Source organism: Heptranchias perlo, chromosome 5 (genome assembly GCF_035084215.1).
Source record: "Heptranchias perlo isolate sHepPer1 chromosome 5, sHepPer1.hap1, whole genome shotgun sequence".
Lineage (NCBI taxonomy): Eukaryota > Metazoa > Chordata > Chondrichthyes > Hexanchiformes > Hexanchidae > Heptranchias > Heptranchias perlo.
In genome coordinates this window covers 75,521,602-75,533,977 of record NC_090329.1, presented here as the reverse complement: position 1 = coordinate 75,533,977, position 12,376 = coordinate 75,521,602, and the positions used below count along the sequence as shown (strand labels likewise).

The window sequence follows — 12,376 nt, the reverse complement described above, 5'->3', positions numbered from 1 at the left end:
CCCAGTCCCATGTACCCATCCATGCCCTGAGTTCATCTGCCTTGCCCATCAAACTTCTTGCATTGAAATAAATGCAGTTTAATCTAGACTTCCCTTGGTCTTTGCCCTGCTTTCTCAGACCATCTGTCCGGTCGTGTTCTGTACACTCTCCCTTACTGCCTTTTGTTTCTGTCACCACTTTACTTCCCACTGACTTCCTGCATCGGTTCCCATCCCCCTACCACATTAGTTTAAATCCTCCCCAACAGCACTAGCAAACACTCCCCCTAGGATATTGGTTCCAGTCCTGCCCAGATGCAGACCGTCCAATTTGTACTGGTCCCACCTCCCCCAGAACCGGTTCCAATGGCCCAGGAATTTGAATCCCTCCCTCTTGCACCATCTCTCAAGCCACGTATTCATCCTAGCTATCCTGTCATTTCTACTCTGACTAGACCGTGGCACTGGTAGCAATCCTGAGATTACTACCTTTGAGGTCCTACTCTTTAGTTTAACTCCTAACTCCCTAAATTCAGCTTGTAGGACCTCATCCTGTTTTTTACCTATATCGTTGGTGCCTATATGCACCATGACAACTGGCTGTTCACCCTCCCCCTCCAGAATGTCCTGCAGCCGCTCCGAGACATCCCTGACCCTTGCACCAGGGAGGCAACATACCATCCTGGAGTCTCGGTTGCGTCCGCAGAAACGCCTGTCTATTCCCCTTACAATCGAGTCCCCTATCACTATAGCTCTGCCACTCTTTTTCCTGCCCTCCTGTGCAGCAGAGCCAGCCATGGTGCCATGAACCTGGCCGCTGCCACCTTCCCCTGGTAAGCCATCTCCCCCAACAGTATCCAAAACGGTATACCCTTGGTTCACAAAAATCTATCAATCCCAGATTTAGAATTCACAATTCAGCTAGCATCAACTGACATCTGCAAAAGAGTGTTCCAAACTTCTCCCACCCTTTGCGTGTGGAAGCATTTCCTAACTTCACTCCTGCACGTCCTGGCCCTAAATGTTAGGCTATGTCCCCTAGTCCTAGTGTCCATGTATAGGGGACCTCCAAAAACAGTTACAAATGTCTTGGCAGCCAGAAGCAATAATCCAGCCACTAACCTGTAAATCCTGCATGGTCCCTTTAAATAGCGCTGATGGGGATCCTCCAGGCACTCTAAGACATGTTCAGATGGTCGGGATTAAGACTGTGCGTTGAGTTGAGCATTAAGTCCCAAAATGGTGTCTATCACTTTAAATCAGCAATGCACACTGATCATACCCATTTCTCCCTACTTTACGTGTTTCCAGTGTTCGGTATTTGCGCATGCGCTAACTCCTTTACCAAGGTGGCATCTGGCGCACGTCATGCTGGAAACATACGTGCGCAGCCAAGACGCCATCTTTGGATGTTGGAGAGGCCGTGTAGCGCCGAAACAATGGGCGCTACACGGCCCAATTTAGCGCCCGTTATCTTTACGACTATCAAACCCTCCATTATCTTAAAGATCGCTATCAGGTCACCTCTCAGTCTTCTCTTTTCAAGAGAAAAGAGCCCCAGCCTGTTCAGCCTTTCCTGATAAGTGTATCCTCTCAGTTCTAGTACAGTAGTTTAACATAGCACAAACTGTAAACTGGAAAGTGTGGAATTAAGGTCTCAATCAGTAATCAGTAACAAAGTGGGGCGGGTGGCCCCAATGGTCCCAGTTCTCCTTGCTGTGCATGCTGATGCTAATCTGAGTCATACGATGCCCAAGGTTGTGCATTGTTTTGCTCAGAAACAAAAACTATTTTCACAGTCATAGACATAAATGGGTTTTGGGCCATTTTATGAATAGCATATGTACTTGAGATGCATTTTAAGGCACGGTACAATTATAAGTGTGTGCAATACAGCTGTCTAAGTGAATGAAACTAAAATAAAACCATTCAAACAAACTTCAAAGAAAGATGCAGCAAAGTTTTTCAACGAGGAAGCATCACATGGGCGGAAGGGATGAATTCTACTTTCTGTTAGAATTTAGCCGGTTACATTGAATATGGTGCATTGTGTTTTATTACCTTTCTTTTATGTCTCATTCTCTCAATTTCAAATAGACGCAGAGGTGTGTGTGTGTGTGTGTGTGTGTGCGTGCGCGCGTGTGTGTATCATTTGTGCTTTAAGGACAATAATTTCTGCTTAAAGCAGAAGTGGCTTCATTCAAGTTGGGATGCATTAAAATTATCGAATAAGCAGACAGTTAGAAAATAGGCATTTTTTTCAGCAAACCAAAGATGCAGCTGACACTTGTTTGAAGGAACTAAAAATAAAACTGGATAAAACCAAATGAGTGTAAATTTCCTTCATGTCCGAGTGTTTTTTTTCAATCCAGCATTTTTTTGATCCATATGACTCCACCCTCCTTTTCGTGCATCTCAACAATAAATAGGTCAGTGAAGGTTGGTAAGAACATAAGAAATAGGAGCACGAGTAGGCCATCCGGCCCCTTGAGCCTGCTCCACCGTTCAACAAGACCATGGCTGATCTTCTACCTCAACGCCATTTTCCTGCACCATCCCCATATCCCTTGATTCCTTTAATATCTAGAAATCTGTCGATCTCTGTTTTGAATATACTTAGTGATTGAGCCTCTACAGCCCTCTGGGGTAGTGAATTCCAAAGATTCAACACCCTCTGAGTGAAGAAATTTCTTCTTATCTCAATCCTAAATGGCCTACCCCTTATTCTGAGACTATGACCCCCTGGTTCTGGACTCCCCAGCCAGGGGAAACATCCTCCTTGCATCTACCCTATCGAGTCCTGTAAGAATTTTGTATGTTTCAATGAGATCAACTCTCATTCTTCTAAACTCCAGTGAATACAGGCTTAGTCTACTCAATCTCTCCTCATACGACAATCCTGCCATTCCAGGAATCAGTCTGGTGAATCTTCGTTGCACTCCCTCTATGGCAAGTATATCCTTTCCTAGGTAAGGAGACCAAAATTGTACACAATACTCCAGGTGCGGTCTCACCAAGGCCCTATATAATTGCAGTAAGACATCTTTACTCCTGCACTCAAATCCTCTTGTAGTAAAGGCCAACATACCATTGGCCTTCCTAATTGCTTGCTGCGCCTGCATGTTAGTTTTCAGTGACACATATACTAGGGCAACCAGGTCCCTTTGAACATCAACATTTCCCAATCTCCCATCATTTATAAAATACTCTGCAGTTCTGTTTTTCCTACCAAAATGGATAACTTCACATTTTTCCACATTATATTCCATCTGCCATGTTCTTGCCCATTCACTTAGCCTGTCTATATCCCCTTGAAGCCTCTTTTCATCCTCCTCACAACTCACATTCCCACCTAGTTTTGTGTCATCAGCAAACTTGGAAATATTACATTTGCATTTTCCGATATGCCTTTAATTCAGCAGTAAATGCTTACTGCTGGTGGACTAAAAACATTAGTTGTTATGGAGCAATATTTAAAGCGACCAGTAGTGCTTTAAGTCACATTTATAGCAGGTTTTATACCTATTTACATGCTTAAATCAGCATAATTATTCTTTTTTAATACTGAAAAGACTTTTCTAAATAGCATGATTGTTTAAATCTTACTGTTGTATTATGGTGCATCATGATGCATTACTGTTGATATATAAACGCTTTGCTGGTTAGTGCTATTTGTATTACATCTTATCTCCACTTCATTAACACCAACTACAGACTAGTTCTACTAACTTGACTTCTGTAGCCATTGCTTTTTAACTGAAGCTGTATTTCTCCAGTTATACTTCCTCCTTGGCAATTGAATGCAATTTTACATTTTGTCATCTTATTCATATTGTTAAAACAATTACATACCTCATAGTAGGCACATTAGTTCCTTGTGGCTATATTTAGTAGCTGAGCAACCTTTTTTTTCATTCGTTCATGGGATGTGGGCTTCGCTGGCAAGGCCAGCATTTATTGCCTATCCCTAATTGCCCTTGAGAAGGTGGTGGTGAGCCGCCTTCTTGAACCGCTGCAGTCCATGTGGTGAAGGTTCTCCCACAATGCTGTTGGGTAGGGAGTTCCAGGATTTTGACCCAGCAACGATGAAGGAACGGTGATATATTTCCAAGTCGGGATGGTGTGTGACTTGGAGGGGAACGTGCAGGTGGTGTTGTTCCCATGTGCCTGCTGCCCTTGTCCTTCTAGGTGGTAGAGGTTACGGGTTTGGGGGGTGCTGTCGAAGAAGCCTTGGCGAGTTGCTGCAGTGCATCCTGTAGATGGTACACACTGCAGCCATGGTGCGCCGGTGGTGAAGGGAGTGAATGTTTAGGGTGGTGGATGGGGTGCCAATCAAGCGGGCTGCTTTGTCCTGAATGGTGTTGAGCTTCTTGAGTGTTGTTGGAGCTGCACTCATCCAGGCAAGTGGAGAGTATTCCATCACACTCCTGACTTGTGCCTTGTAGATGGTGGAAAGGCTTTGGGGAGTCAGGAGGTGAGTCACTCACCACAGAATACCCAGCTTCTGACCTGCTCTTGTAGCCACAGTATTTATATGGCTGGTCCAGTTAAGTTTCCGGTCAATGGTGACCCCCAGGATGTCGATGGTGGGGGATTCGGCGATGGTAATGCAGTTGATTGTCAAGGGAAGGTGGTTAGATTCTCTCTTGTTGGAGATGGTCATTGCCTGGCATTTGTCTGGCGCGAATGTTACTTGCCACTTATCAGCCCAAGCCTGGATGTTGTCCAGGTCTTGCTGCATGCAGGCATGGACTGCTTTATTATCTGAGGGGCCCTCCCACTCATCGTTGTATTGCGTAAATTGTCCTCAATTCTAAATATTATGGACCTCCATCTATGTCTTCCATGACTTGCAGATCTAAGTCTTGTTCGATAAATCCTTATTTCTGTACTTTATAGTTAGGTGCAACATTTTCCAACTGGGTATTATACTTTGTTATTTATAGTTGTCAAGGACTTTATCTCTGGCTTATTTAGATGCTTTACTGTGCTTATTACTGGTCTCCAATGTTTGGATAGTTTAACTTCCCAACACTGGTAAGTTAAAACTCCTTTAATACCCAGCACTCTTAAGGAAGATTGGAGCATTAATTCATAAGAAATAGTTAACTTATAGGGCATGATTTTGACATTGAGCTGGGGAGCAGGGGAAGATTTTCGGGTGTGTAACCCAGAAGTTAAGTTGGCGCAGATCGCGACCTTAAGAGGGCATCAAATTTTACTTCCTGGCTTTGTGCCCGGCAGCCAGACTAATTGACAGGCTGACTGACTGTGGGGCAGGAAGGTCAGGGATCGGAGAAGATAAAGGATGGGACCTTGGGCTGTGGAGGACATGGGTGGGGGGGGCCTGATGCCAGGCAGAGATTGGAGGTCACTTGAAGAAAGATTGGAAGATGAGATCGGCGGTCAGGTGAAGAGTCGGAGGTAGGTGGGGGGCCACCATCTGAGGGGGGTCCACCATCGGCGGGGTGTTGGGGGGGTGCGCGGTGGGGGTTGGTGTCGGCCTGGATGAAGCACTCCTGCTCCTCCGGACCCACAAGCAATGCAATAAAGGCAGTCACCTCGTGGATCCGGCCCTTCCCGCCTGCTTTCACCTGATGTGAATCGGAAGCGATGGGAAAACCGAACAGGTAAGGTTAAATTCATTTTACTTTTGTAATACACAAAATATTAAGTAGCTCAAGTATTTCAATGAGGTATATTGCCCCTTTAAGTATCGACCTGTCAGCTTTAAGAGGGGGCGAGACTTCCTGGTGTCTGTTGTGTACACACATACAAACCTGCCAGGGTTAAACCCAGAAGTGGGTGTGTTGGAGCCGGGATGCGGTCCCGCTCCAAAAACCTGTTATTTTAACCTTCCACCCGCCTCCAATCCATCCGTTCCTGGGGGTTAAAATTACCCCCATTGTAACATTTATTTATATCAGAAAATGCCATACAGTACCAGCTCTGCAGTAAAGCCACAACACTCAGGTCTTTTCAAATAAATGATAGACACATTGGGGTATATTTTCCAATCAACACTGTTTTGGTATGAACGAGTAGTTATTGTCTGCGCTACTTTAACAGAGCATTTAAAACTATTTGTATCAAAGTAACACCAATTGGAAAATACATTCCATTAGGTTGAGATCAGTACATTAATACAGAGCAAATATTTATGAGAAAAAGGAAATATTCAAAATTTCAAAAAAAATTGTTTTCATATTTTCTAGATTTGACCTGTCCACATTTCTCCAAGCCCAGGCGATGATATATAGCATCGAGCAGATAAACAATTCTACTTTGCTACCGGGTGTCAAACTTGGATATGAAATTTATGACAGCTGCTCTGATGTCATCGCTGCAATACAAGCGACCACAAGGTTTCTTTCCAAATTTAATTCCTCGGACAGCAGTGTTGAAGTTCACTGCAATTACACAGACTATGTACCAAGTGTAAAAGCAGTTGTAGGGGATGCATACTCAGAAATATCGATTGTAGTTGCGAGATTATTGAACCTGTACCTCATCCCACAGGTATGTGTATTTATTCTCTATTACCTGAAAAGTAACGTTGTTGTTTCATTTCAACTATAAGTTTTTATGTGGCTGTCACTGGCAAGGCCAGCATTTATTCCCATCCCTTGTTGGTGTGCCTTCTTCTTGAACCGTTGCAGTCTGTGTGGTGAAGGTGCTCCCACAAGGCTGTTAGGTAGGGAGTTCCAGGATTTTGACCAAGTGACAATGAAGGAATGGCGATATATGTCCAAGTCAGGATGATGTGCGACTTGGAGGTGATGGTGTTTCCATGCACCTGCTGCCCTTGTCCTTCTAGGTGGTGGAGGTTGCGGGTTTTGGAGATGCTGCTGAAGAAGCCTTGATGAGTTGCTGCAGTGCATCCTGTGGATAGTGCACACTGCAGCCATGGAACGCTAATGGTAGAGGGAGTGGATGTTTAAGTCAGTGGATGGGGTGCCGCTCAAGTGGACTGCTTTGTCCTGGATAAGTGTCGAGCTTCTTGAATGTTGTTGGAGATGCACCCATCCAGGCAAGTGCACAGCATTCCATCAAACTCCTGACTTGTGCCTTGTATGTGGTAGAGAGGCTTTGGGGAATCAGGAGGTAAGCCACTTGTCAAAGAATATCCAACCTTTGACCTACTCTTGTAGCCACAGTATTTATGTGGCTGATCCAGTTCAGTGTCTGGTTAATGGTGACCCCCAGGATGTTGATGGTGGGGGAATCGGTGATAGTAATGCCGTTGAATGTCAAGAGGAAGTGGTTAGTCTCTCGCTTGCTGGAAATGGCCATTGCCTGACACTTTATGTGGCATGAATATTACTTGCCACTTATTAGCCCAAGCCTGATGCGGGCATGGATTGCTTCATTATCTGAGGAGTTGTGAATGGAACTGAACACTGAGCAATCATCAGCAAACAGCCCCACTTCTGACCTTATGATGGGGGGGGAAGGTCATTGATGAAGCAACCTAGGATGCTGCCGTGAGAAATTCCTGCAGCAATGTCCTAGGGCTGAGATGATTGGTCTCCAACGTCCGTAACCATCTTCATTTGTGCCAGGTATGACTCAAGCCATTGGAGAGATTTCCCCCGGTCCCCATTGACTTCAGTTTTTTTAGGGCTTCTTGGTGCCACATCTCACCTCTGGAATTCAGCTCTTCTGTCCATGTTTGGACCAAGGCTGTAATGAGGTCTGGAGCTGAGTGGTTCTGGTGGAACCCAAACTGAGCATATGTGAGCAGGTAATTGGTGAGTAAGTGCCGCTTGATAGCACTGTCGACGACACTTTCCATCACTTTGCTGACGATTGAGTGTAGGTTGATGGGGCGGAAATTGCCATATACATTACCAACTTCTAAGAAATAGTCTCACCATCAATAGTTACTTTTTTAAATCAAAGAATTAGATTTAGATTTTGTCAAAATTGACACAAACAATGCTCAAATGTTCATTCAAAAATAGCACTGATGGTAATTCCTCAGATGTTTTTAACAGTGATTTCAATGCTCGGGGTGGTGCTTCGCCATAGAGACTAGGAAAGGCTCAGGTTTGATCCTCAATGAGTGTTGGAGCAAACAGATCTCAGGGTAATAGTAGAAGCTCTGCAATTGGTCTCAGTGTCCCTGAGCTAGGGAAGTGAAAAATCAGCCAACAGTACCATCCTCATTACTATTCAGTGATTCCCACAGCAATGCATGTATGTGTGTGTGTATGTGTGTGAATCATATCCCAGAATGAGCCACTGCCTTCAGGAGAGGTGCAAAAAATGGGGGGAGGGGTAGCCACAAAGCAAAATTGGGACACGTGTTGAGTCTCGAAGGTTCACATATTACCGATGGCCACATTTGGCCTGTTACATTAATGAAGTGGCGTCAGTAAGATTTGACTTGTCTGATGAACAAGAGAATGCATTACAGCATCAACATATGCCCACTGCACTCTGCTCTGACACGCTTTTTGTGGAGGATTTTATTCATGGGGCCCTAGAAACACCTGTTTCTATATGATAAAATAAAAAGTTTTCAAATCTATTATGTTAGCAAACCAGATTTTTAATGCAGACTAGTGAAGTCTATCAGCTGCTGCTCCTGCTATGTAGTAGTTTTAAAAAATTCACTTTAAGCTATGAAAATCATCCATTACTCCTTAATCTGAACAAGCATTCTTAGAATTTTAAAGAGTAAGGAAAGTTTGAGGTTGTGGGTGATCCGCAAAACCAGTTTTACATGTAGGTGGTAAGGTTAAAATGTACCTCAGTGTGACATCCCATTGCTTATGTCAGCCTGATCTAACTGAGTAGAACTCAGTGCCAATTAGTACTGAATTATGGGCCGTTATTGGCTGTGGACTTGGTGCTACTAAAACTGGATTGAGACTTATTTCTCTTCCGCATCTTGTGTTCTGCATTATTTATAAAAAGATACAAATAACGGCCTCACACTATTGATATTTGCTTAAGAATATTTGCTTAAAAGAATTTGTGTTTGTACATAAACACATTTTAGTCTAACAATACAAAATGGTTCTGTTTTGAAACATTGCATCTTTCCTTCAACTCTTGACAGATCAGTCATGCATCATCAGCTGAAACGCTCAGTGACAAAGCAAGGTTTGCATCATTTTTACGGACTATTCCAAGTGACATTCATCAAACTAAAGCCGTGGCTAAACTTGTTAAGCACTTCCAATGGAATTGGATTGGAGCCATTGCTACTGAGGATGCGTATGGACGATCTGGAATAAATAGTTTTCTCTTACATGCAAAACACCTCAATATATGTGTTGCCTTTCGTGAACTGATCCCAGTTTATAACAATGAACAACAAAGTGCTAAAATCAATGCAATAGCTGAAAAAATTAAGAACTCATCTGCAGAAGTTATGATCGCATTTGTAAGGGCATCAGATGTCGTCAAACTGTTCACTGTACTGATTCAACAGAAAGTAAATAAAACCTGGATTGCCAGTGATTCTTGGTCCAATTCTAGGCAGGTTGCCAGCATGAATCATATTGAAAAAATTGGACCTATTTTGGGCTTTACATTCAAAAGTGGAACCATTCCAAACTTTAAAGACTACTTAAAAAAGTATCCCAAAGATGCTAACAAGATTATTAAAGAAGATTCAAATTGTGCAAATGAAAGTGTCAGTTATACAAAGATATCAATTCAGAACTCAAGGCAAAACAAATCTCAGGAGTATTACAAAATAATTGAAACTATTAATGAATCCGCTATCTATGGGATATACTTAGCCATCAATGCCACAGCTTTTGCTCTTCAGAGGATGCTCAATTGTCGTGATGGAAAGTGCAATCAAAATTTTAATTTTCCACCATGGCAGGTAAAAAAATGTAAAGATTCTTTCTATATGCCCAGGCACCTTCATAACATTGGCAGCCTATTCCCTTCCCTCATTCTCATGCCTTAATCTTCCCAAGACTTGATTTCTCAAACCCTTTCATAACTAGCACCCTGCCTCCACCCTTCACAAGCTCCAACTCATCCAGAGCTTTACAGCTTCTTTTCTATACCAAACAAAGTCTCGTATGCACCGACTTAATCTTCAAATTCCTCAATCACCTCACTCAATCCTACCTCTACAATCTTCTCCAGGTCTTTGCCCCAAATACAAACTCTAGTCATCCACCTCTGATCTACTGCACACACTCTCTTCCTCAAATCCATCATTAATGGCAAAGCTACCAGCTGCCTCTCTCCTCACCTTCAAAAGTCTCCACAAAACTTAACTCTTGACGGTAATGTTAACTTTTATCACCTGGTGAAAAACAGGCATTTAGCAAATCAGCCACTCGTTTTAGCACCCCGTCCGATTTCCTTTTCCATGGGTGTAACACGTGGCCGATTCGCTACTGCCTGTTTTTTGCCAGGTGATAAAAGTTAAAATTATTCCCTTGACTGGCTTTTCTTTTCTGACTTCTCTTTTGCTTTCTACTCATTGTCTACTACTCTCCCTGTAACCCCTCCCTCTCTTTTGGGATTTTTCATTACATGAAAAGGGCTATACAAATATAAATTGTTTATTAAAATGATGTTGATTATTAGTTATTAGTTCACTTTTCATTGCTACTCAAAATTCATCTGGATAACATTTTTTCAAAAGATCTGATAATTGGAATGATAATTAATGCAATGACTGATCCATTTTGAAGCTTCTTTCTCTCCCAAACAGACAGTTAAGTCAAATTAATAATAGTTCCAGGGTTCAAGATCTATTTGTATACGAGTCTGGATACAGTGGTCACTGTCACTGGGACTCTTTAGTGTCCACAGCTTCTACATTGTTTATTATGGCTTGCTTCTACATGTCTATAGAAGTACGGTCAATATGGGCAACAGTAGCGGCCTTTGAAATAGTAGATAAGATCATATATTAAATAATTAACCTGGAAAATAATCTAGAAAATGTGAGCTCAAATCCCACCATGGCAATTTGAGAATTTGAATTCAGTTAAAAAAAATCTGGAAATAAAAAGCTGGTATCAGCAAAAGTGATTACTAATTGTCGTAAAAAACAAACTGGTTCATTAATGTCCTTCAGGGAAAGAAACCTGCCGTTCTTATTCGGTCTGGCCTATTTGTGACTCCAATCCCATACCAACGTGGTTGACTCTTATCTACCCTCTGAAGTGACTTATCACGCCACACAGCGGTTCAAGAAGAAGGTCACCACCACCTTCTCAGGGCAATTAGGGAATAGGCAATAAATGCTGACCTTGCCAGCAACGCCCATAGCCCGAGAATAAACAAGAAAAAAAGTAGATGACATCTATCAGATCGCCCTGATTTAGAATTCTAGTAACTTCTTGAAAAATCAGGCTCAGGCTTGTCAATCATGGCCTGCTGTTTTCTGAAGCCACCATACTCACCAGTCTATAGTTACCAGGTTGTGTTTTTAATTCCTTTTTTTATAATTAAGGCGATCTCATGTGCCTTCCTCCAATCATTGGGCACTTCCCCGGTTCTCAATGAGCTAGTGAAAATATTTACGAAGGCTTCACTAACAACCTTAGTCACTTCTTTCCATCTGGCCCCTCTAGTGCTAGTCCTTACAAGCTGAATTAAGAAACAGTGATCGATTGCATCAATAAATGATTCTTGACATCCTTCTATCTCGGTGCCTGTCCATCATTTTACACCTTATAAGTTGATAATGGAAATCTCCCATCACCACTACCTTTCTTTATTTGATTGATTGCACACTACAGATCTATTTTCCCCTCTTTGTTCGTTGGTCTGTAACGTAAATCTTGAAGCACTCTGATATTTCTGACAAACTTCAGTTGAAACCAGAGTATTTCCCGACTATTTTGTTCAGTTGCAATATCCTCCCACTTCACTACATTTATTCCTTTCCTAACAAAGATGGCCACTCCACCCCCTTCCCCCACCTTCCTTATTTTTTCTAAATAATCTATATGTAGGTATGTGAAACTCAGACCCAATCTCAAAACCCAGCCACATTTCCGTGAGGCCTATCAGCCCAGTGCTTTGAGTTGCAGCATACAGCTGTAGTTCTGTTGGTTTATTCTAAATGCTTCTAGTATTTGTATAGAAGCACTTATTAAAATCCCCAGATAACTTGGTGCAATTTTGTCACCTGATTCCATCTTTTTGTAATGGGTCCAACTGAACAGGTGAGTTACCGCTTACATTGTCCAAACTGACACTACCTGTGATTGGACTCGCACTGTTATTTTGCAGGACGTGTACTTTGTCCCCAGGTCTGATTAGTTTTAACAAACCCTGAGTGCTTCCTCCAAGTTGGTTGCAAAATGTTTCACACTTACTTTGCTCAGGAAAATGCCATCCTTATTGATAGGCCTCAATCTTCCAGTGACTCCAGGGGGATAATTTTGACCCCCAAGAATGGGTG

The 12,376-nt window shown here is 42.7% G+C and overlaps 1 protein-coding gene across 1 annotated transcript in view; it reads left to right on the top strand.

Annotated features, from left to right (window-relative positions):
- Positions 1-12,376, top strand: part of LOC137322171 (G-protein coupled receptor family C group 6 member A-like) — a 36,119-nt gene that overhangs the window by 13,483 nt on the left and 10,260 nt on the right. Inside the window, exons 3-4 of the mRNA XM_067985286.1 lie at positions 6,195-6,498; positions 9,047-9,823. Of these exons, the coding sequence (XP_067841387.1) occupies positions 6,195-6,498; positions 9,047-9,823 (1,081 nt within the window). The remainder of the gene's footprint in view (positions 1-6,194; positions 6,499-9,046; positions 9,824-12,376) is intronic.